The 26,688-nt window shown below is 39.8% G+C and overlaps 1 protein-coding gene across 4 annotated transcripts in view; it reads right to left on the bottom strand.

The window, feature by feature from the left end:
- The window catches only part of DOCK4 (dedicator of cytokinesis 4), a 408,336-nt gene that overhangs the window by 109,932 nt on the left and 271,716 nt on the right, over positions 1 to 26,688 (bottom strand). For all 4 annotated transcript variants that reach the window (XM_045565153.1, XM_045565154.1, XM_045565155.1 and 1 more), the window contains exons 17-23: positions 14,260 to 14,416; positions 9,606 to 9,703; positions 9,412 to 9,495; positions 9,139 to 9,239; positions 7,043 to 7,124; positions 5,812 to 5,982; positions 705 to 897 (exon numbers count right to left, since the gene is read on the bottom strand). In XM_045565153.1, the coding sequence (XP_045421109.1) occupies positions 705 to 897; positions 5,812 to 5,982; positions 7,043 to 7,124; positions 9,139 to 9,239; positions 9,412 to 9,495; positions 9,606 to 9,703; positions 14,260 to 14,416 (886 nt within the window). The remainder of the gene's footprint in view (positions 1 to 704; positions 898 to 5,811; positions 5,983 to 7,042; positions 7,125 to 9,138; positions 9,240 to 9,411; positions 9,496 to 9,605; positions 9,704 to 14,259; positions 14,417 to 26,688) is intronic.

Raw genomic sequence — 26,688 nt, 5'->3', positions numbered from 1 at the left:
GTATTTGAAACCTAATTGCAAAGGAAATTATATACACACATAAGTATTCATATGGAAAAACAATTCTTAATAGAGTCTTATTTTAACAAGTTTTTTACTTGGAGAGGCATACGGAAACTTCTCAAAATGAACTTTAAAATGAGGTTGGTACTGAGTCTATTATTTTCTTCAGGAAAAAAACAGAAGATAATAAGAGGCAATGCAATGTAATAACAGATACTATGACAAACTCTATTTAAGTAACTGATCACTTGCTGTTGGGATGAAATAAAAAATGACAGTACACCAAAACTTCCATACACTTTCAGAACACAAAGCGACGGAAAACTTTTAAACACAAAAGAGACAAACAAAAAAGGATCATTTCAGTACCAGTAAGAATCTCTGAAGGGAAATGTTAAGTTTTAATGAACATTAAAAAGAAAGAGATCTAGAATAAGGAAAAAAGCACACTCCACACTACAACTAGCTGTGATTAGAATAAAAAATCTAATCATTAGTTTTCATTCTTTCTAGAAATAAAGTTTTAATAGCCATATTTTTATATTTGACTATTAAGTAGATTTACCATCCAAATAAACAATACTTTTGAGAATGTCCTTTTTAATTTTTTGTTTTCAATTGCTTCTGCTGACTAATGACTACGAGAGGTAAATGATGGCTTTCTAAAGACACTCTTTCACCCAAGAGACTCGCCGCCCTACCTGGGTTGGTGTAAAGCTGGCTTTCCACAGTTTTGCCGATGCACTGCAGTTTAATGGCCTGCAGGGAGTCGTCCACGTGCATGATGGTCGGCAGACTGCCCAGAGTGTCCTGTACCAGGTTGGCCACTTCCCGAACATCAAAGAGCTTCAACAGTTCTGAGTACACGGCTGGGAAAGAACTCAGAAACACAGCCTTAAAAAGAATGAGAAATTTAAATCAACTTCCAGATATGCCATGACCAATAAGCTGTACAATGTCAGTGAGTTTAAGGACTGTGACAAGTATTTTTGAATGGTATGAAAATGAATGTAAAATGTTTCTGTTATCTAAAGCTAAAAGGACAAAATTAAAAAAAAACAGTGTGGAAGAATAGGACAGTTTTTGAAAGGTACAAAGGAACAACATAATAAAAACTGGGAAATTCTGGAAAATCACTGACATTAGCAAGAGGATTGGGAAAAAACCCACAGAATCAGCAAAATGCACCATGATTCAACAGAAAGAATACTCAACCCAGACCTGGATTGTTGTCATTTATATTTCATTACCTTTTGAAGGGGCTTTCTGAAATGCTCATTTAAATCTTATTTATCTTTAAAAAACCAAACTCATTAATTCCCTAAAGCACTCAATTTATGATTTAAGAAAAAACACAGGACAGAGCATCGGAAGATCTAGGTTATATATAGTACTAGCTTTGCTTCTAATCAACTCTATGACCTTGGAGAGTTATTTTAGCACCCTTTAGTTACATCATTTAGGCTATAGTTTCATCACCTGTAAAATGAAAAGATCATTAGAACAACCCCCTGGGTTGCTTCAATATCTATTTTAAACCAAGGACTGTGTGTATAGACTAAGAATAATATTTTTTATGTGAAGAAAAAGATCTGAGAATCATATTTTATGGGGAAAAAAGATGCTAACACCAAATCCCAAAGGCCATACTTATAAAAATTGGGCTAGGATTGTACATCAAAACAAATAAACTCAGCCTTTTGAAATTCCATAGAAGGAGGGCAATAGAAGGAAGTATTGGCTTAGCCTCAACTATACCTGAGGAGGCACTTGTTTTTAATATGCTAAGATCCAAGTGCTGGCTGGCTTACCGATGAGATCTGACACCACTGGAAAGTAGGTTGCATCTACACGTGCTGATGATTCAAACACAGAATCAAATTCAAATTCAAGGATTTTAGTATTTATTTAAATAGCAACAGCAAAATTATCGAGAAGAGTCAAGATTTGCATTTGATGCCAGGGCCATCAAAATGCTTAAGGTACTGTAATCACCAGTTATGCTCTTTGATTCCTAAAAATTACAGATTTACTGGAATGTATTTAAAATTAATAACTTGATATTCTCTGTTAAAGACTATTTATGTAACCTTCATTTCACTCTGCAAAGAGCTGAGTCATACAGATCTAAGTTAAACTAAAAGAAAAATTAAATAAAATGAGCCCAGCTTTCTGATTACTGAAGTCAACTAAGTTGATTTTCCTCAGGTACTCCTTAATTTATCCATTATTTCTTTACCTATACCTCTTGACTTTAAAAACTATGTGATGTGCCTTCAGTGTAAGACACATATTGAACAGGACTATTAAAAAGGATAAAAGCACAAGGACCTTGTGATGAGGGCAGAAAGACAGTTGTCCCAGGGCAAGCTAAGTGTTTTTACTGCAAGTAAAAATAAAGATACAATTTAGTTTTGACCTTCCTGGTAGCCAAGACAAATAAGGAAAGGTAATTATTAGGACTTTGCAGCAGGGTCTTGGGCCTCTACTCCTTCTGTCATTTCCTCTTCTCCTGGGGATCCTGGGGTGTGGGTCTGTTCATGGAGTGGAAAACCAAGAGTTACTGCTACCCCAGCTGAATTAGCCCTCAGTCCTCCCAGGACAAGGCTACCAAGGACAGCGTCATTAGCAACCAGCATGGATAGCGGGCCACTGATTCAGACTGAAGGACTGCTGGGATGGCTGCTTTGCCTCCAGGAGACAGGATTTGCCCTGAGTTGTAGCCCACATGGAAACAAAGCAAAATGGAGCAAGGAAACTGGGTTTCTATCCGTAAGGCAGCCTAATAAAACTCAGACCAATGGATATCCCTGGCTTTGGATGTGGTAGGCAGAATTCTACGATGACATCCATGACCTTTGTCTCCTGGTGTTGTTTCTGTGATTACCTTAAAATATGGAGATTATCCAAGTGGGCCTCACCTAAACACATGAGCCCTTAACACAGAATTTTCTCTGGCTGCTAGCAAGAGGAGAAGTCACAGAGATTCAAAGGATGAGAAGGATTTGATTTACTGTGCTGGCTTTGAAGATGGAATAGTCAAATATCAAGAAATGCAAGTGGTCTACAGAAGATGAGAGTACATCCCCTCCACCCCCTCCCCCCAACTCCACCCTGGCTGATAGTCACCAAGGAAACTGGAACCTTAATCTTATAAATGCAAAGAAATGTATTTCTGCCAATAGCATAAAAGATCTTGAAAGCAAATTTTTCTCCAGAGCCTCCTTCCAGATAGGACATCAAAGCTGACACTTTGATTTTGACTTTAGGAGATCCCAAGCAAAGAACCCAACCAAGCCTACCTGGGCCTCCGATCTATAGAACTGCTAGATAACAAATGAGTGTTGTTTAAAGCCATTAAGCTTAAGGTCATTTGTTTTGCAGAACAGAAAACTATAACACTGGATCAATCAAATTAGTGACTCTCAGCTTCTCTGAAGAGAGATAAAGGATCAAAAGGGAACCTGGGATGGGAAGAGGTGAGTAGCATTCTCCTTTCTCCCAAAATACAGAGGGGCAAAGCTCTCATTGCTTAATAAAGAAAATCAAACACTTCATCATTTCATATAAATTTTTCTTAGCATCAAACTAAAAATACTACATCAAAATTTATAAGGGATACTGTACAAAATAATAGAGAATGACCTCAGTACAGTTTGCAAAGATATTTGAAAACTTTATGTACACATTTTATATATTATCTCTTGATTAAAAGCTAGGGGCAAAAAAAATCAAGTATGAGTCTTTGAAGGTGCCAAAGTTGTTTCTCAAACTTGACTGCAGAATAGAATCTAGAGCCCGAGAGCAGTGGAAGTCAATACGTTGAAGAGATAGAGGTTGAGGTGCCCCACCCTGCTGTACCACAGTGGCGGCCAAGTCCAGTTAGGGGGACTGCTAGAATTCACTGGAAATACAACTAAGGTAAAGAAATAGTTCTCTAACTTTAAAGGGGGGAAATATCTCTTGAATCCCTAGGAAGTGAGAAACCATGACTTTAAGGTTACTCTGGCGAGTAAGAAAATATTTTTCAGGTGTGAATTAGGAAAGTTCTGTCCTTGTAACTGAGAAAGGTTAAAAAGAAAAATCTCAGGATGAAACTCAAATTTTGAATCCCTTTTACAGAAATAGTAAACTTCTGTGAACTCGGATGTAATGCAACACATGGTTTGGCTGTTGGATCATCCTTTTCAAATATCAACTGCTATAAGTAGGGTTTGCGCTAGTGGGGAATTTGATATTGAGGTCTCTGGCAAACTCCTAAAGTGCAGTGATTGTATTGCTGACTATAGAGGCCAACATGACATTTAAAAAGCCTGAATTGCATCCTTGTCCAGAAGGAAGATGAGTCTATGTCTGCAATGAAGAGAGTCACAAGAGCAGCCCCCTAAACAAGCAGAAAAAGTACAGCACTATTGTTGGAGAGTCGGTGCATTTCTGGTGCTTTGCCATTATACATTATGCCTTCCGAATGTTGCACGGCACCAAATTATAACAACAATGCGAAAGATCTAGCTTTGCCTTCTAATCTCCCATTTTATGTCCTAGTCTTCAGTGAGTATAAATCTGTAGTCTCCAGGGTATGGTAAGAGGCTACTTCTCCTTCTAACAGATTTTTTTTTTTTTTTGAGACAGAATCTCGCTTGCCTGGGCTAGAGTGAGTGCCGTGGCGTCAGCCTAGCTCACAGCAACCTCAAACTCCTGGGCTTAAGTGATCCTACTGCCTCAGCCTCCCGAGTACCTGGGACTACAGGCGTGCGCCACCATGCCCGGCTAATTTTTTCTATATATATTTTTAGTTGGCCAGATAATTTGTTTCTATTTTCAGTAGAGACGGGGTCTCGCTCTTGCTCAGGCTGGTCTCGAACTCCTGACCTCGAGCGATCCACCCGCCTCGGCCTCCCAGAGTGCTAGGATTACAGGCGTGAGCCACTGTGCCCGGCCCCTAACAGATTTTTTAACCAAGTCATTAGAATTAAAAGTATACAAAAAAGAATTAAGAAAGTATAGAGAAAGACATTCAGAATTATCTCACGGAACAAGTTCAAGGCCATGCTATTTGGAAAGTAGATGGATCCTGTTCCTAAAAATCATGTGGGGCTACTCCCGGTAATAGAATTTGGCAGCAGCAGCTCAGCACTGATCTTACAAGATCAGTCCCTGGATAATTAGGGTCAAGTTAAATAAAACAAAACAACATGCAGTTTAGCTGAGTCCAATACAATGATTCTCAAGCTGACAGATGGCCAGGCATGGTGGCTCACACCTGTAATCCTAACCCTTAGGGAGGCTGAGGTAGGAAGATGGCTTGAGCTCAGGAATTTGAGACCAGCTGGAGCAAGAGCAAGACCCCCATCTCTACTAAAAATAGAAAAATTAGCCAGGCGTGGTGGTGCACACCTGTAGTTCCAGCTACTAGGGAGGCTGAGGCAGGAGGATCACTTGCACCCAGGAGTTTGAGGTCGCTGTGAGCTATGATGACATCCCTGCATCCTAGAAATTCCTTCCCCAAGGCCGATGGTGACAGCACATGGCAGTATGCATTCTGGTAACTGGAAACGCGGCTGATACAAACCAACCAACTGTCCAGGCAGAGAGGAGAGTGGGAGGAAAGGCAGTCCATTTCTGCTCGGCTGGCACTCAGAAGCTGGGGGATTTTTAGAATTCTACTCATAAAGTTGGTTAAGCTACAAATACAAACTGGAGCTAGAGATTTCTGATGTAGGAGACATTCAATTATGCTGCTGTGTAAAAATAAATAAACGGCACTCATATTTCTCGTCTATTCAGCAGAGTTGAAAAAAAAATTACCTGTGACTGAGATAGCGCTCTAGACCCTTTGCTCTCTTGTGAGAGGAAGAAACGGACCGACATAAGGAGCTCCTGAATGCAGCAGCGGAATTCCTCTTCGTTTTGCCCACCCGTGGCAAGGGAAAACAGCCTTCGAGACTGAACTATATACTTAAAAATGTATTCTTGTGCCTTAAAAAGAAAATTTGAAAGTTACTTTCAGAGGAGACCAAGAGTATTTATTTAACAACAATGCAACATAAAAACCACTGTATAGCATTAGACTTTTAAATTATTGATTTAAACATTAAGGCCCTGTGAGATTTTTGAATAGTATTTACTTGTAGGGGTAAGAGCCATTTTTCTCTGATGCCTACTGAGAGAGATGTATAGAAAATTGAAAAATACTTCCTAGTTCTGGAGCGTTATAAACACTCAATGTTTTTGATTTTCAGATTTTTTTTTTAATTTAGTCAAGAAAGAGATAACTGTTTTTCCAAAAATAATTTTGCTTTGTTGGTAGTCTTGCTACTTAGCATTTTACCTTCAATCAGGCAAAAGTGATAAATTCATAATTAACAAAATGCTGTTTTATAAAATACATATATTATCTATTTCCATCTATTGACACCAAATGGGATGGCACTTAACAATAGGAATCAGAAGACTGCCAGGGCTGCTACTGGAAAATCCCCTTGATAATTTGTATTATTTTTGAATAGGTTTGCAAGTAAGGCATTAGCATCTCCATAGACAACTGAGCATATAGGGCCCAGAGGTGTGGGCAGTGTTAAACCAAGAGATCCATCCAGTAAAACCTCAGGTTTCCTTGTTATCATCCCTGTTAAACCACCCTATTTGCTCTTAAAATTTAGTATCAGTGGTTCTCAGATGGTCTCTGTTAGGCTGGTAGAGGTAATGGCCAGGAACTTAAGCTTCACTGCCCATCTGCAGTCTCCTCTCATAAGCCCTTCCTCTATCCTGCTAATCCTAGATTCCACTTCAAGTGTTCTGGAGTCCGGAGGAGCAAGGATTCAATCCCAACCAGGTTCCAGTGGACGAGCCTGGCAAAGTCCCTTTCAAATTTCATCAGCTCTGGAGCAGCCATAAACTGATTAACATCCTTGAATTGGAATGTCAGTAATGCATCATCACCAATTACTGTCTGTATAGAGGAAACCAATTAGCCTAAGTGTCGGCATGCAACAGCTTCGTTACACCACCCTGTCTGTTATCAACAGCACGTCATCACCTTCAGCACCTCCTGGATATGCTCTTGCCGCTCTGCTTCTGTGATCCTGTCCACATACCACTTCAGCACTTTGATGAGATCTCTAAAAAAACCAGGGAGAAATGTGCAGAGTGTAGAACTGGTCTAAATCTCAATTCAATGCCAACAAATCCAACACTTATTTGTATCATAAGGAGGCTTCTTTTCCCATCAGTTCTCATGTTTTCCTGTCAAACTGCCACACAATAATTTTACTAAATCTGCAGATCAACATCACTGCCCCTTTAGAAGCTCAAGAGAGAAACAACACTCACTCTGGACACATCCCATTGCCCTGCTATTCCTGGCAATGCTCTCAGATGGGCAAACACCAATATTGGAGAAAAGGCCTCTGGTCAAGCCAGCACCTGGAAGTAAGACTGTCATGGTCAGTTGTGGACAATTGCTAATGGGGATCTCTTCCTCAGTGACCACGGGAACAGCTGAGTGAAATATTCAGCTGAAGGCAAAAAAGGGGCATGGGGAAGGATGAAGGCAACACCTCCCCACTCCAAGTCACCCCATGGATTTATCAAGCCAATTCTCTGACCTGTGAGAAGAGCAAGGCTTACTGTCAAAGTGTGCCTTAGAAAGAGAATTTCTAGAAAACCTAAGGTTTTTTGTTTGTTTGTTTAAAGAAACAAAATTAAAACCAACAGTAACAACCCACAACTCTCAGAATTACGGTTTTGCCACCTTAAACTCTGGTCAGTTCTTAGTTTCTAGGGAACAGTTCACACAGCAATTCTTCTCTTGGTCAGGGAATGAGCCTTGGATGTGCCAGTAGGTAGATGCTTCTGGGAGCACTATTTTTAAGATAATATGTCAGCTAGTTTCTGACCACCCACAGTCTGAGAGGATTCCACAGGCCTTTATTTATCTTTAGGAGTGATGATCCTGCTTTCCTGGCCAATCTGAAGTGTTAGAAATTACACTCTTGTTCTCTAGCCTTCAGTGACAATTTCAGTTGCAAGCAGTGACCACTTCATGCGAGGGCTCAAATTGTGAAGCCAAGTGGGCCAACATTCCAAAACTATTCCTGCTGTTGCATTTCCCTTGGCAAAAAATCGTGTTAATGGAATGTCTAGGCTTACAAAAATACCTTCATTTATTCTTAACATGCCATGGTCAGGAATACCCAAGTTAACACGATCAAATGCTTATTGGATTACCTGTTATTCTTTATATATCACATAGATTGGGGGCAAAGGGGTTACCCTGATTCCCACTCTTTTAACTCACCTCTGGGAACAGATGATCTTGCACATGCACAGGTGCTTAAGGTATAAGGTAGAAATGAAGGAGAATAGCAATGACAGCATCGGACTGCAGACACAGAACACCAGGGGACATTCTAGGGCTATTTAGGCAGGGCCAAAGACCCGGAAGGTGAGAAACTATTGCCTTCTGGCAATTATCAGCTGGGCTGTGTGGAGGCACTAGCTAAAGCATAACATTTATTCACTCCCTCTCAGCCTCACTTGCACCATCTGAGCTGGTCAGAAAGGAGGGGCAGTTAAAACGGAAGCTCCTATCAAAGGGTCTAATGACTGAATTGCTTGAGGCCAGGGACCAGGTTTTCACATTATCAGCACAAAGTATAGCACCCGGCATGCAGCAGGCCCTCAATAAATCTTAACAGATGAATGAATGGCAACCTTTGCCATCATACCCATGACTTTCAACAGGTATGAAGGCAAAGGTTGTTTTCCACTCGTGTTTCTTTCTTAAAGACATCTAGAATTGCCAAGGAGTGCAGTGATTAAATGGGGATATCGATAGCCAAAGTGAAGTAACCAGGCATTTTAGACCAAGTGAAACAGAAACAAGAAGAAAAAACTATATTTTAGGTCTCAGGAATAGAATTCAGCAAGTTCTTCTTTCCTCTTTTTAATCAAAATAAGTTCTAGGCACTATAAAAGGATGTGTGAGGAGAGAAGAGACTGTCTCAAGAGACACTTCAATTGTTGTGCTTCATTTCTTCCTACACTCGCTTTTAAATTTTCCCATATAGCTGCTGCTGAGAAAAAGCTTGAAAGGAACTGCTTCTAAAGCAATTACAAGATAAAGGGCCTTACCTGTATGCAAGTGCCCCAGCAAAATGACTCTCAATATAAGTGTCCATTACGGGTTTAAAATGATGAAATTTGCTATCTTGCAGCAAATTTATTATGTGAACCTAAAAAAGAAAATTGAGCTTTATAAAACCAAATGCAAACCAAGAATTTCTGGTGTGTTCTTTTAAAAATGAACTCTTACATTATAAAGTGCCTATTTCTGAAATAGCCTCATGAAAGTCAAGATTTGAGAGACAAATTGTTTAAAACATAATTAAGTGAATTTGAACTTACCAAAGAATCAAACACTTTAGACCCATATTTTTGTGAATTTTCATCTAAAATTCCAAATAAGGTATCCAGGGTATCCTGCAGAAACTGTTAAAGAAGTGGTAAATGAATGAATAAAATACTATTTGTCCTTCCCTTCCAAATGCTCTTTATCCTATAAATTTCTGGGAGGAAAACAGTAACAAAATAGTATATACCTTTACTATCTCTGAGCCATCGATTTCTTTTAATTTAGAGAGACAGCCAGTGATCTTGTCTGGGTGGGTTCTCCATTTCAAAAGATCAAGCATATCACCTTTCCAAACAGAAAGGAAGATTAATTGCCTTAATAGAGAACAGTCCCAACATGAAAGTATTCTACTGGAAAAAGCTGAATTCCTAACCATGTGGCTCACCCCTCCTGGACACTCTGGTTACAGGCTCCCACAGAGTATGCCCAGTCCCCTCTGGGATGGCATGTATTCCAGCACCTTTTAATGATTTCCTCCCTCCCTTTGCTCTTGACTCATATAAACTCCTAGTCATTCTTTAGTTCTCAGGTTAGATGTTGCTTTATCCGAGAAGCCTTTCCCGAAGTCCTGAGCTAACTGTCCTTTCCATGTGCTCATACATCACAGGAGCACTTATCTTGCTATTACAGGTGTTTGTGTATTTGTCTATGCCCCAACTATTCTGTAAACTCCAAGAGAAAAAAAAAACCATGCCGAGCTCGGCACTATTGAATTTCTAGCACCAAGAACAGAGTAGGCAGTTGACAAATATTTGTTGAATAATTTTCTGCCTCCTCCTGGTACGATGAGATTTTCCGAAGGGCTGGGAACCTGCTTTATTCACGTTTGGACTCCCAGCACACAGTACTCTGCCTGGCAGCCAATCCCACCCAACAACAAAGGTCTTCACAAAGGTGTTCTTGACAAAGAGACCCAAACTTGGTGGACTAAAAGGTCCCTGCACAATGATGACAAGCCCAGTGATTTGTTGGATCACCTAGGGAGCTCTCGGACCGAGAGTGGCAGTTCCTGGACTCCATGGGCTGTCTTGCATCCCAGATTCTGGGAAACCTCTTCATTTTCCTCCCTTTCCTAAACTGACATAAAAACTCTTGAGTCCAACAGGTCCTCTGAGAACCTCTTCACGTGGGGAAGGAATAAATTCTTCCTTTATCTTTCTTGGGCAGAAGTTGGAAAGGCTCTGGAAGACGGTGTCTAAGCTTCATTAGTCTCCAAAGCTAGCAGGGAGACTTGGCATCTGGAGGCCAGGGCACGTCCTGGGCCCTGCGACATGGTAGCACTGGCCTCAGGGTCGTGCGGCTGACAGACGAGACTGGCCAATTGAGAAGCCAGGATGCATTTTCCAGGTGGAATAGTGAGAAATGTCCTTCAAAGCACTTGTTTCAGGAGAAATCGGAAGGGGACTTGTTGAGAAAAAGACAAACCAACAAGGAAATAAAAAACCTGAGAAATCAAGGAAGTAGTTAAGGTGAGAAAGAAAATAGGACACAGGGAATAGAAATGAAAAAAAGCAGAAGAATCCAAGAGGAAAGGAAGTGAGCTCCGCCAAAGCCAGATTCAAGAGCAAAACTTCACAAAGGACTTAATAGTAAGAAATTAAATGCTAAATAGGAATGTTTATGTATAACAAACAGAGATAAGAGGAGGAGGAGGACTTAGAATGAGAAATACGAAGGAATTTTTAAAATACTGACTTTGAAAGAGAGATTTACGATGTTTTCATAACCAAAAAACCCTGAAAGGGTTTAATATTCATATGTAACTCAGACATCCTGGGGGTATGATTGAAACCTTTTAAAAACTGATTGGTTATATTTGGCATATCAGATATTTCCACAGAGTGGGCCCGGTGGGACCAAGGCAAGGCTCTATTGTTCTCTCCCCGTTTGCTGCCTCCCTCCCACCTACTTCCTGCTTCCTGCATCTAACTTCAGGAGGCTCCCCTCCCTGGCATCTTCTCTTTTATAATCCCCCAGCGCATTTTCAACCCTGCCATTCACTCTCACCTCCTACTCCGCCCCCATCCCAGCTCTCACTTCTCCTTGCTCTCTTCCTCTGCCTTTAAAGTGAAGCATTTGCAGGGGCGTTCAGGGCCCTGCTCAATCTAAGGAGTGGGGTGGGGCAGGGAGTGGCTCTGCTGGTCCCAAAGTGGCAGCACCAGAGGCAGCAGTGGGGAACAGGGACCAGGGCCCACACGAGCACAGCTGGAAAATGAGCACAGTGGCCCAGACAATCAGGCCAGGATGAGCCTATCCATCTTTCCTGCAAGAAGGCTGACGAATCTCTAGGCTGCTCATAATGGAGCACATGGAAGACTAAAGCAGTTATGTGTGTCTGGATGTAATTAGTCATGTATGCAAAGTACTCAGAGTTAAGACAAAATTGCCATCTCCAAAGTCTCTGTTTCAGCCATTGGAAGATATTTCAGTTGCAAATTAGAAGCTATGACATACCACTGAAAATATGGATTTTCTATATTCCATTTAACAAGCATTTATTAAGTGTATTTTATGTGCCCAATCTACCAAGAGCTATAAAATAGGAGGATGACACGACCCCTACCACTAAGCAGCTTAAAATCTCTACTTGATTCAGCAGTCAGAGATGTCTAGCACAGTGCTCTGGCCTTGGTACGCTATCCACGAACAATGCTGAGTAACAAACAGAGTGTGCAGACAGACACACTTCAGGAATCCTGACACGCAAATCTGCTCTAGGAAACTTCCTAGAGACCATATCACTTACTACACGCTCAGTTGTAGTGGAAATAGGATTTGTATATTTTCCAAGTCAAGTAAAACGAACACATAGCAATTTAATTCCAATTTGGAACTGGATTACTTCTACACAGAGATGTGTCTAGCATGTGAATTTCAGAAAGACCAACTAACTTCCTTCCTCCTTCCCATCTCTTGAAACATGCATTTCCTGGCTCATTTTGAGTAGTCTTACAATGACAAAGTTAATCAAAGACAAAATGATAATTAAGCACTCATCAGTCTACAGAAATGAGCCAGTCATCACATGGAATTCTGATCCCACCTTCCATATAGTAAGATGTGTAGTATAATGATTTCCTGAATAGTTTATATAGCCATATGTACCTAAAAATGTTCTCTGCCTTTAAAAAGGTAGCAACTTCTAGTTTTCAGAATTTGGCTTTCTCCATCTCGTAATTCTAACACCTTAAACCTCAGAACTAAACAGGAAGCAGAGCCAAATATTTTGATGGGAACGAATCTGCTGTCAGGTTTACAAGTGTGGTAGGCAGAGTAATGCCCTCAAAGATGTCCACACATCTTTGCAACTCATGAATATGTTTACCTTACATGGCAAAAGAGATTTTACAGATCTGATTAAATTAAAGATCTTAAAATAGGGAGATTATACCGGATTATCTAGCCCCATGTAATCACAAGGATCCTTAAAAGACGTAAAGAGATCAGAGTCAGGGAGATTTGAAGATGCTATGCTGCTGGCTTTGAAGGTGGAGGAAGGGGCTGTAGAAAAGGTAAAAGATTCTTCCCAGAGCATCCAGAAGGAATGAAACCCTGCTAATGGCTTGATTTAAGCCCAGTGAAACTCATTTTGGACTTCTGACCCCAGAACTGTACGATAATAAATCCGTGTTATTTTAAGCCAGTAAGTTTGTGGTAATTGTTATGGCAGTAATAGACAACTAATACAATCCCAAAATATTCTACAGGGGACATTCAGTTAAATGTGATTGTAAGCTATATAACAGACATACAACTAATCCACAGAGGATGAATGAAACTTCTAAGGGAGTCAATAACAGGTTGATTTTATTATCTTCATAACTTCCATGGGGGTAGACTGGCCCCATAAAAATACCTGAGGTTTAGTAAATGCTTTATAATCATTTAGAGTTATGTCAATGGAGGTTTTATTTAAGTAAAATTATCAACCACTGAATACAGATAAAGCCTGGTTGGTATAACTTGACATATCTTAACTTGGTGTCCTATATAAATAGAGCAGCATTTCATGTTGAAATTGAGAGGTATTTTAAAAGTGGTCAGTATTGTAAATGCTACATTTTGCTGCTTTTCTGATACTATAGTGGAGAAGAAGAAATATGTTTCCCTCTACAGATGCTGTTCTCTGACACAAAAGAAGGAACTAAGAAAGAACTAATAACTAATAACTATACATGTTTGGGCATAGAAGGTTTTTATGAGTCAGAATACCTTATTATGAAGTGATTCTCTGCAACATACTGAATCTAACTTATTAATACAGCATTCAGGATGCTAGCCAAAAGCCTTATACCACAACCATGAAGAGCTCAAAAATGTTTAATTTACTTCCTTCATTACAGATGATGTTTTCATAGCAATTTGCCAAGGAGAAGAGCTTACTTTATTAATCATAACTTGCTAACAATCACTGACATAAAAAGTAATGCTAGAACAGAAAAGCAATATGCATCTAATTAAACAAAAAACAGCCTTTATTCTAAAGCCCGCAATTAGCGCTGTTTATGGAGCTATAAAACAAGAGATTAAGGTGGTGGTATATTTCTCTCTCTCTCTCTTTTTTTTTTAAAGCAGCTGGGTTTTGATGGTTTATTTGGAGAACTGTGTACTTGGTTTCCAACAATGGGATAATTTTGAAATCTTTCTTAAATTATATGCATTCAACAGAGCATTGGGTCAGATTTGTTTCCATTTTATTAGAAATCGCAAACAGAAGGATCAATAATTTTTTAGTGTGAAGTTCTTAAATATAACTTTGGTGTTTACTAAACATGCTTACCAAAATTCACACAAGTACTCAGGTATAAGGGCTTTCAAATAAAACAGTATTTATACGTTACCATTTTGTGTGAGCTTTGTGGAACAGAGAAAAGATGTTATCCAAAAAGACTCCTTTGTGGCCTTCATGGCTTGATTATTATTCCCAAGGAAAATGCCCTTGGAAAAGGGAAGTTTGAGGTAGCGGGTAGTATCCTGAAGGTTTGTGTTTTCTTCACACTGTTAAAAATATTTAAAGAAAAAACAAAAGGGAAGAGACCTCATAAGAATTATTAAGCATAATTTCCATTTCTAGTGTTTATGAACTGGGAACTATTCCAAACAGTAAGCATTACAAATAGAATTTGGCTTTTAAGTAAAATGCAGCAAAAATTTGTAGAAAGAATTAAGCATGGATTTTTCGACTCAGAGCAATTTGAGTTCGAATCCCGGCTCTGCCAGTTCCCACGTGAGTGACTGTGTCAAGTTACTTAACCACTTGGGGTTCCTGTTGTCATTCTCCAAAACCTCATTGTGTTGTCATAAGAATTAGATGACATAACACCTTTAACACAATCCCTGATACATTGGAAATGCTCAAGAAATTATACATCTATAACATACATAGCTGGTATAGCTTAGATTATTTTAAGCATAAATTTGAAAATTCATATAAAGCATTTTTTTTAAAACATAAATTCTTCCAACATTTCATCTGAAGCAGCTGTTAAACAGTTTTTTACTTTGAAAACTGGCAATTAAAGGAAATGGTATTTCAGGTAATCTAATAGTCCCACTATATGAAGGAAATCTCGGGTTCACAGAAAATGCCAAATAATAAATGTAAAATGAATTACAGATTTAGAAAACACAATTTCACACCCCTGTAATTATTTTAGTCAAGATTGTCACTGAGTGCTAAAACCAGCAGGATTGTTGATGAGGAATTGGATGTTCACATGATGCCAACGTAGCAACACACAGATTACTTACCAACGGTAAGAAGACAAAAACAACTGCAAGTGAGGGGGGATCAGGCCGTCATCACACCAATGCAGGGTGATGCAAAGGCATCATCACTTACAAAAGATGTGACCCTGACTCCATCACATCTAGATTTCAACTTCCACATTGTAGGAAACACAAGACATAGAGCAACACGTTGAACAACACCCCAGGGAAGCAACCAGACAAGTCCAAAAGATTGGGCTTTCTGCACGATGCCTGGTCTTGTCTCATCAAGTCAGTGTTGTCAAAAAAGGGATTGTTCTAGATTATACAACATTTAAAATATAGATAGCCAGATGCAACGCATAGTCCTGATGATTGGTCCAATTTTTTTTTTTTTTTTTTTTTTGAGACAGAGTCTCGCTCTGTTGCCTGGGCTAGAGTGCTGTGGCATCAGCCTAGCTCACAGTAACCTCAAACTCCTGGGCTCAAGTGATCCTTCTGTCTCAGCCTCCTGAGTAGCTGGGACTACAGGCATGCGCCACCATGCCCGGCTAATTTTTTCTATATACTTTTAGTTGCCCAGCTAATTTCTTTCTGCTTTTAGTAGAGATGGGGTCTTGCTCTTGCTCAGGCTGGTTTTGAATTCCTGAGCTCACACAATCCTCCCGCCTCGGCCTCCCAGAGTGCTAGGATTACAGGCATGAACCACCACACACGGCCCAATTTTTTTTTTAAATTTGTACATTGACTAAGTTCTAGACGAGACAAAAATTTAGTGATTGGAAAATCGTTACCTGAAAAAAGATAGACTAAAAATAAATATATATTACATGGTATCATTTGGGTAAAAAAAAAAATCCATACAGAACATCTGGAAGGATATACACTAAGGAGCTAATAGTTACCATCATCTGGGTAATGAGAATATGATGTTTTTATTTTATTTTGGTTTATCTGTATGCTGCTTTTATAATGACAAATTATAAATCTTTAGGAAAGACATCTCTAACAAGTTTAGAGAAGTTAAATCAGAATATTACTCGATGTTCTTACTACCATGTCTGCCCCATAACAGAAATACCAATATAAACACCATAAACAGCCTTCATAATTCTCTTTTAACATTACAACTCCAAATGCTTCCTTTTATTACTGTGAAATATTTTATATAGATAGAAAAATGCATAAAACACACATATATGGTTTAAAGAATAATTATAAAGTGAACCTCTCAAATGCTTTCTTCAGAGAAAGTGCTTAGGCAAAGCAGTGTTCTGGAACCCTGGATCACACCCCCCTCCCCTCAGTCCTGTCGCTGGCATGTCAAAGCATGAGTCACAGCACCCGAGATTCACTCTATCCCCTGCCTGGATCTGGTGTACGGGGTTGGGAACATGCTCTCGTCTTCCATCCTGTCCTGACTTGTGCTCCATACATCTAACCACCACTTCCTCTATCATGACTACAGTCTCATGCCAAACCCAGCCCAGACTCTCTGTCCAGCTATTCCCGGGCCTCCTCCCCAGAAGCCAGAGCCTGCCTTGCTCTGGTATGATCCATCTGTTCACAGAAATTCTGCCCCTACAAATATATCTCTTATCACCTCTCTTCCCAACCAACTAACCGCCTGGCTCTTGAGCACTTGTGGCAGCCTCTTGGAATTCCTGCTTGATACCCTCATCTAGCTTTACTGGTTGCCATGGGACTGACCACCTCTGTGAGTGAGGATGTGGTGGCTGCACTGTGTCCTTAGGGGCTCTGTGAATAGATGACTTGGCTGCTTTCTCCTGGGCCAGGTCAGTTCCACCAACACTGGTTCCCATTTTTCCCCCAGCCGCAGCATCTGAGTCTGTCTGAGGATGACAACTTGATAGCCTCTCACAGCTAAACTCCATCACCCTTACTCAAGTATAAAATATAATAATGATACAACAATACTCCAGACACAAGAGTTATTTCAAGACCTTCCACCAAGAACACTGGTGTGTGTGTGTGTGTGTGTGTGTGTGAGAGAGAGAGAGAGAGAGAGAGAGAGAGAGAGAGAGAGAGAGAGAGAGAGAAAGAGAAGGTTTGGGGAGGCGAGAAAGAATTCTGTCCAACAATTCAGTAAAGAAAAGCATGTTACCACTCTTTGTCTCTATGAATCCTTTAATATAATATTTATCAGGGGTTCAAAACTGATTTTTTGTCCAGTAGGATTATGCTAGGTATGAAGTTAGAGTTAGAAGTTTTAATCTATTCTTGAAAAAATTAAGAAATTGCACAGAAAATCTTATAGCATATCTTTTATTGTTCTTTGAGGTTCTCAGCATGCAGCCTTAGCATATCACAGGAACACTGGAGATTTTAAAAGCAATCCAAGCAACTATCATTTATGAGGACTTACTATATGCTAGGTACTGCTAAGCACTTTGCATGCATTTTCTTCTCATAACAACCCTACGAGGTGGGGGCGGGATATTGTAACCTAAGGAGCTTATGTGATTTGCCTAATGTCACAATATTAGTAAGTGTCAGAGCCAGGGTTTGAACCAAAGTTTGTATTCACAACTACTATGGAGCATTGCCTCCCTCTACTGTCGTTTTAACCAAGTTTTGAATTTTGCTGTAATGAATTTAAAATTTATTGATTTGTAGATAGAATATTGACTAGTAGGTATGGCTAAGAAAGGCCAAAAAAAGTTCACTTTTCCAAACAAAGGTATGTTTGCAGGAGACACCCTGGGAGAGGTTCAGAGTGGTGTGTGAAAGTAAAATAATTTCAAATGAAATAAGCTTATGAGTCTCATAGCAAAACCGGTAGTTTATGTTCTGAGTTTAAGTCTCAGAGCAAAAGAAACCATGAGACCTGGATGCAGTAGGGAGGAGGGCAGGTAGGAGCAGGTGAGGCACAACCTAGGAGCTGAGAAACACACACATGAGCTAGAGAGCATTTATTCTTCCATTTGATGAGAGAGAATCTATATAGGAGACATGGGATTCAAGAGTAGTGAAGAATAGAATTGGGGCTGCAGAAGGCAGCCCTATAAGGCAGGAGCAGGTATCAGCTAGAGTTTAAGCCAAGAAGGTCAAGAAGCCTCCTAATACTAGCAAAAGGCAGGCAGTGAGGGAGAATCAGTGGTAAATTCCCCACGCATTCTTCAGCCGGGAGGGAGAAGGGTCTGTAATGGGAGTGAGATTCTGAACGAGAGTGTGGACCACAGAAAACATATGGCAATGAACGGTCTCCCCGCTAGGTGAAGGGCTAAGAGTCAATGAAGCCACAGAAATGAGGCTGGGAAAGTGTGGTTTGGCACTGCTTGTGCTTTAACTGGAAATATCAAGTGTGACAGAGTAGTGGTTGGGTGTTGGAATGCCTGCGAATCTCAGCGATATAGGCTTAGTAGCACCGAACTGCAGCTGTAAGAGTCTTTCAGTGCACGTAGTTGAGAGATGGCTTTGTCATCATGGTAAAATCCAGTTATACCCCTAACCTTGATGAGGTGGTTAAATATGGATCACTTGCATTTTGAGGAACACCTGTAAAACAACTCTTCTGGCTTTGGCATAGAGAGCATTTTTCCATCAAATCCAATGTAGGCATGGACCAAGGCGTTATTGGATACGAGAATAAGAAGGCACTGCCCTCCTCACTAGAGAACTCATCTCTTGTAGGAGACACAAACACAGCTGAAGTGTTACAGTACATGAATGATGGCAGACTGATGAGGGAAGGATTCATGAAGCCCTTCTTTTTAGGAGAAACAAGGCAATGTGACCACAGCCTCTTGAGGCTGCTACTGGATTGGGGGAACCAAACTGTATCACTGTTGTAGCAAAGGACAGTTCTCTGTGTTTACTTTGATAGGTTGGGATCTGTGAAAGTCATCTTAAAATGGCATGGAGTTAACTGACTACAAATTAGAGAGAAGAAGATGAGAACCAGCCCCCTGCTTTACTATTCGGGGGTGTGAAATCGGTTCTGACCAGAGAGATGTGCTCCCTCAGACTCGCACAGAAGTACTAAAAATGCAAGCTTTGCCGTAGTGGCAGTAGTCTCCATCTTCTTTGAGATTGGCTGTGGTCTATTTTCTTCCCCCAGAATAAAAATCAGTTGGTACAGCAATGAATGGTGCATTATGTCCTAGACTACTTTTTGACCACTGTCTTAGACATGTGAAAGAACTACAGTGGTCAGTCACAAGCCATGTTCCAGAAATGTGATATTTGCAATTACATGTGATTGAGAGATCCACATTTACAGTTTATTAAGAAAAAAACTGGCACAGAAATTCCTGGTATTATTAATCAAATTAGGGGGTCTATAATTTGTGGGAAGTTGAGAATTAAATTTTAAAAAATGCAGTAAGTTAGACAATCCACTTAGAACTCTATTATTACCAGTTAATGAAAACCAGATTTAAATAGTTTTTGGAGGCAAAAATACCTTTCTTTTAGGAACTTTTTCAATACGACTATTCATTCTTAATGTCATAATTAAACATTTATTAAATTCCTACTATTTGCCAGTCCTTCGATTCAGTGTTAAGAATATAACAAGGAAATGAACACCATCCCTGTCCTCGAGGGCATTGCATGTCTGACCTCCGCACTCTGTTAATAAGCCTGTTAATGCTGACTACAAAGCTGTGATAAAGACAGTTGGATACCAGCTCTGCTGGGGAAGGGAAGGAAGACATATGCGAAAGGGCTATGTGACCTCAGTTACAAAGAATAAGAAGGTCACCAAGCAGGCAAGATAGGAAAAGTTAAGAGAGGGAAGGCACACTACACTTACAGGCACTTGGGGAATAAAAGCACATGTATAAGACAGTGGGGACATGACAATTAAATGGAATGTGGGATCCTGGAATGGATCCTGGAACAGAAAAATGACATTCACGGAAAACTTATTGTGAGATCCAAATAAATTTTGTGTTAACAGTATCACACCAAGATTAATTTAGTTTTGATAAATGTGCTATAGCTTATGTAAGAGGTTAACATAAGGAGAAGTTGGATGAAGGGTATATGGGAATTTCCTGTACTATTTTTGCAACTCTTCTATAAGTCTAAAATATCTTTAGAATAACTGTTGAAAAAATGCAGACATATTCAGACAACTCTGTGTAATTTAGTATGGCTGGAACATGGGATTTTTCAACACAAAAAAGTTTTGGGACTATTCCAGATCGCTTAAATAAGAAGAATTCCAGGTGATTCTAATATTAGCCTCTGGTTGAAATTCCTTGGATTAAACTATTATCAAGGAGGTGGAACTGACCAGTTGTGCAACCAACTATTTAGATGTGGAGGGTGAGTGTGACAAGTCAAGAAAAACTTGCAGGTTTCTGCCCATGGCAGGAATGGATGGAGGTGAGATAAAAAAAACTCAGTTTGGGACACGCTGAGTGTAAGGTGTCGCTGGGAAAACCAACTGAAGATGTGCAGTAGGCTGGTAAAAATTTCAGACTAGAAAACCAGATGTAGCAGTCATCGGCACAAAGATGCAATGAGTTAACCTATTGGAGTGGATGAGACGGACCTAGAAAGCATGAGACATAGATGGTAGCCCAGGGTTAAATTCATGATAACACCAATATTTAAGGTTTAGATAGAGACAGATGAGTCCTCCAAGAGGAAAAAGGATGAAACCCAGGAGAACATTGTTAGATGAAGAAAGGCATGTGGGACTTTTCAAGACGTAGCGTAATGTGACAGTGCTGCGTGCTACAGAGAAGTCAAGTAAGGAAAGATTTTTAAAGTGTCTAGCAGCTTTAGCTCCTGAGTGGGCCCTAGTGACCCGAAGGGGAGAAACTTCACTTGAGTGGCGGGGACAGAGACAGCCTAGGGAACAAATGGGATGTGAGGAAGTAGAGGAAGTGAGTGAAAACTGGCTTTCCATGTAGGCTGGCTGTCATGATAGGAGGGGAAGAGGAAGGATGGTAGCTATTTAAAAACAATTTTTTTTAAAAGAAAAAGGCTTGAGCATGTTTATAATCTGAGTGAATACTGCCAGAAGACAGGAAATAATTGTAGATGCAGGAGGAAGGGAGAGGATATTGGGAGGACCAGGGTCCCAGAGAGGAGTCAAGAGGGAGAAAGATCTTGAGGGAAGTAGTTGGAAGAGTTAGCCTTGGAGAGAAGGGAGTCTTGCCCTATCCCCTGAGACAGGAAGCCAGAAGGAAAGGAAGGATGCAGATAAGTTTGCAGGTGGCAGGGAGAGAGCACAGGAAGCTAAGGAAGTTCCTGTCATCTGTTTTCTCTGTTAAGTAGCTGGGAAGTGGTGGGATAGGGATAATGGTAAGATCTTATAAAGAGCTCTCCTGGGAACTGAGGGAAGGAGGGAGCTGATTAGTTTGGTTGCATTGTTGATGGCCCAGCACCCATACTCATGCTGATGCTAACCCATAGCAACTGTATGACTTCCTCTAGCAACGCCCAACTGCCCAGAGATAGGAGGGGGCAATGCTGACGGATGGATCCAGGACTGGTTTTTACTTCCCATGCAGGCACAGAACTAAGGATTAAGAGATACGTTGAATAAGAAGGAGAAGAAAATAGTCGGGAGGGGTCTGTTAGAGGAGAGAAAGACTGAAAAATAGGCATAGTTAGAAAATTGGAAGGTTGTGGTGAGGATATTGGGAGTTTAAAATTTTTGATATGAAGTGGTCCCGGATGATTTCATCCATCCATCCAGCCACCTACCCACCCATCTAGATAGTCAATGGGAGATCCCACTGGGTGGGGATGTAACAAGGCCCAGGTTGTGGCCAGGGTGAAGCAGAACATAAATGAAGCTGGCTGGAGTTGAAGTGGCCAAAAGACCAAGAGGCAAGGAAATTGGATGGGTCAACCAGGAGAAGATTCTGCACTAGAGGCTGGGCTGATTGTGGGAAAGTAAACAGACACCCACACCCCCCCTACATCCTTCATCTCTCCCTCACTGCCCCTCAGAATAAAAGTTGGTAGAAGACAGTAATTAGGAAGAAAGTTGCAGCACCATATGGAATGAGCCTTATGGAGGGTAGCAGAGCTCTTCACAAAATGGTGGAGAACCAGTATCTTTGAAAGGCACTGGGGCATTTGGAGACAGCTGACTTCCGGACACTGGACATGAGGCTTCAGGAGACAAGCCTCTACTGCAGCAGGTACACAGAAAGCCCCTTCAGCAGAAGAGAACTATGTTTCATTTAAGGCAGAGCATTTGGGGACGACTAAAGATGTGGCAGTATTAATTAGTTTGCACAAAAGGGGCCTTCTGCACGTCACATGAATAGCTCTAGGTTCTAGGACCCAGTGTACCTATTAAGATATCTTAGCCTTTTCCCCCTCTGTTTGGCTTCTGTGTTCAGCTTGATATGGTTTTATGCTAAACTTACCAGGTTATTTATGTTACAAAAATTTTTTTTCAGATGTTTGTTTTTTAATTTCTCTCGCAGTGTGTAATGAGACATGGGTTAAGATCAATCCTTCTACACCCAAGTGTGAGGTGGGCAGATGTATTTCTGGCTTGTCTAAGAGTTGTTGACCATGGTTACAGGGGAAATCTCTTTCAGAAAAGTTGAAGTAGCATGTGGAGTTCTCTGGACAGCAAACTAGATAGCAAACCTATCAAAGTTTCCAGACTCCCCTCATCTTTTTGTTTTACTTATGAATGCAAACATACTATAGGCAAAGTGTACACTGAAGGTCAAGGTAAGTGGAAAGCAATACCTTCCAACTGAATCTGATGAGTCCACCACAGTGTCCAGTGAAGTGGCTGTGCTGGACCACTATGGACCAAGTTGGGAACTAGGATATAGTATAAGAATCTGAAAACTTGTAGGGAAAAAAATATGGGACACAAAGGGTTTATGGACCACCTTTTAGGTAGCAAAGGTGAAATAAATTAATCTGCAACAAACTTTTGCAGTCTAGGTCATCATATTAAATTAATCTCTCTCAAACCAGGAAACAGAATCATCTTCTATTTGGCTGACTTTGTACCAGGGCCTTTTCCTTGGATTAGGAAGCCAGTAAATCCCACTATGGGAAGGAGATCCTCTACTTGAAAGCAAATTCCTATCTCAGTGGAATTGGGCCACTTTAGCCACAGTGGTGTTTCATAATCAACAATGATGAATTTATAAAACACCAATTTCTCAAAGGCAGACTGTATTATTGTATTTTCGTACTGGACTTGAGGGTGTTTTAGAATGTACTTCCAGTGACTAACAACTCTCCTCTAGAATGAGTGCAAATGGAGACTTGAGTGCACAGTTACTGTCTTCTGATCCCCCTTTTTTGGATTCTCATATTATTCACCTTAAGAGACTTGACTTTTGAAAAATGAAAGTGCTTCTGCTCATTACTTCATTCTCTTTTCTTAACTTGCTTTCCAGCAGGTAGCTGAAAAGCAGTAGCCAAAAATACCCTTACAAAGTTAAGGAAGACAACAATTCTAACAGAATGCAGTGAAATAACAAAACTTAAGATTAAATATTATTGTTAGCAAATTAGCAATTTTAAAGGGAAGTTTTAAACCTACCCATAAGCCATTTGGGGATATTAAAGACGTTCTGAGAGCTGTCAAAGGGGCTCTGGAAGGACAAAATCTCTAATGATGACTAATCATGCTATTTCACTTACCCTTCTAGAGCTGTGACATCCAGATTTTTGTAGATTTCTGAGTTTATTTCCATCAGAAACCACTCCAAACAGGTAATTAATCAAGTAAAGCTGAAAATACCTTTAAAAGAAGTCCTTGCCCTTAGGATTCCTTAGACCTTTCCCTAAAGGATGAGTCCAGGTTCTTGACAGAGTATTTATTGTAACACCTCTGTAAGAACCGTTTCTTTAGAACATGCCCAGAAGTGTAGTCCAGCCGTCGCTATGAAGGGAAACTCTCCTCTCTCTCACACACAAATTTTAGGCCCAAATTAGGTTACTGAACAGACTTCAACACAATAGATTTCTTCTTAGCTCACTGCAGGATCGAGTCTTTTAAACTAATACCTTACATGAGGGGCAAATAGGTTTTTAACCCTAAATACTGCAAACCACAGCTCTTCTCTGTATATCCTCAAGACAGAATTAAAGATACATTTTTAGAGCATTTTTCCATCTCTCATCAACTTTTGATATCCCAGATAGCACCTGACAATGAATGACATGGAATATGGTTTACAAAGATCTCAGACAATTAATGTTTCTTCAAAACCTTGCCATAAACATGACTGTCATGATTACATGACAGAAGGGAGGTCCTTAGTTGTATAAAAGTCCAGAATTAAATAATATAAAACAAAGCTAATTCTAACTTTTGTCTCTTTCCACTTTTATTATTTCAAAATAAAAAAAGATTATTAATGTTATAATACTTGTCCACTAATAAAAAAAATTAAGCAATGTGAAAATAAAAATAGTCATTGCTAATATTTTAGGATCACTTTCCAAGCATATGTCTATGCATATACATAAATGGACATGTAGTTAAACAATGTTATAAAAATGGCATTGCACTAAACATATACTTCTATAAAGTATTATCAATATATCATAAGCATTTTTCTATGCAAAAAAATTATTATTTAAACATTTCAATAAATGTAAATAAATGTATAATATTTCATTCACTGTATGGGTATAATTTATTAAATAAATATGATTTATTTAATCAGACCTATGTTACTGGCAATAACCACTTCCATGTTTTCCATATTTTAAGGAATCTGCAATGATCATCCTTGAATCATCTTTGCTCATCTTATCTGATTATATTCTCCCAATAAACACCAAGATGTGTGGGCTGGCTGTGAGTCAAAGGATATACACACTTAAAACTTATCTATGTATTGCTGAACTGCTCTTGAGAAATGCACTAACATTCACATTTCTTCTATAAATGCAAGAGACTGTTCATTTTCCCCTTAACCTTACTCTCCCATCCTGGGCTTTAAAAATCTTTTCCAATCTGATAGGCAAAAAGCTTTCCCATTCTTTCTTTTCTGTTTTTCTTTTATTTGTTTTGAGACAATGGTCTCATCATAGCTCAATGGTACAATGGTCTCATCATAGCTCACAGCAACCTCAAATTCCTGAGCCCAGGTGATCCTCCCGCCTCAGCCTCCCTTTTTTGAGTAGCTGGGACTACAGGCGCACACCACCATGCTTGGCTAATTTTTCTATTTTTTGTAGAGACAGGGTATGGCTCTTACTCAGGCTGGTCTCAAATTCCTGGCCTTAAGCAATCCTCCCACCTTAGCCTACCAAAGGGTTTCCTATTCTTTTTCCTACTGATTTGTCATAACTCTTGGTAAATGGAGAATAATAACCCTTTATAAGTTCTGTTGGAACCACATTTCAGTTTGGCATATGTTTTCAGCCTAGATTATGATGATTTTATTAATAAAAAAGTTTTAAATTTTATATAGCCTAATTTATACATTTTTTATACTTGATTTCTAACATTTAAGACATCCTTAGAAAATCCCTCCTTACTTACAGATGATAAAAATGTTCACCCACATTTTTAAGGCTCTGATAGCAGTTTTCTTTCTTACATTCAGGATGGAGGGTGTTTTAGTATAAGGAGGCAGGTAGGAATCCAGTTCTCCCCACACCCCAGTATCCATCCCAGTCCTCTCAACACCACTTATTAAATGGGCTGGATTTTTAGCCAGTGATTTGAAATCCACTTCTCTCCCCATCTTTCTTTATTTCTTTTTAAATAATAAGTTCAAGTATGCAATTGTCAGCAGGCTCTGTGCCTTCCTGCCATAGCAGAAAAAGGATACACATTATGCTGGAAATATGGTTTTATAATCATAAACTACAAGTGGCTTTAAGCTGAAACTGAACTTGTTGGCCCAGTACTATGAGAAAGAAAACCACAGCACCAACCAGACTAAAAATAAAAGTTGTTATACTTGGCAAGTAGTTCACAACTCTTTAAATAAGCAACACTAAATAATTCCATGCATTAGAAAACACAGATACTTGGGGGTTTTCTGTAGAGCTAATGCTTCCTGATGGGTCTATACAATGTAGGTCTGTCCCAAATTAGACAACCTACACACACCGTACTGAGCCTCCCTTATGGTTGAGGACAAATTTTTCAAGCTCCAATAAATTTTTTTTCATGGATTAGAATGCTGGGTACTAAGTCAAACTTTGTATAAGGGCTTCAGCTGATTCAAAGCCCTGTTTTTGAGAAAAGTTTTGGCCAGGGCACAAGGACAAGCCTCTGTCGGGGAATCAACACCAGCTAGACTTCTAAATGCTCACACAGAGAGGGGACCGCTGCTATCTGGCCTCTGGCATTTTAAGCATATGGATCTCTCTAATCAGCAACCAAGAATCTTGCTATTATTCACTCATTCAGAGGCATCTTCCAGTAGTTGACTGGAAACCTAGCACTTGCCAAACAAGCATCCTCTGACCCATAGGTGAGAGAGTCCACCTGTGATATATTGTATAGAAGTGAATCATTCTTCTATATATTGTTAGGAAACTGGGAGCCCAGTTTTGATTATCTCAGCCTGGACTTTTCTGAGCCAAGATTTAATGTCATGTAGACATCTACACGAAGTACCATTTAT

The sequence above is a fragment of the Lemur catta genome, chromosome 11, assembly GCF_020740605.2.
Source record: "Lemur catta isolate mLemCat1 chromosome 11, mLemCat1.pri, whole genome shotgun sequence".
Classification (NCBI taxonomy): domain Eukaryota; kingdom Metazoa; phylum Chordata; class Mammalia; order Primates; family Lemuridae; genus Lemur; species Lemur catta.
This window is presented reverse-complemented; position numbering and strand designations above follow the sequence as displayed.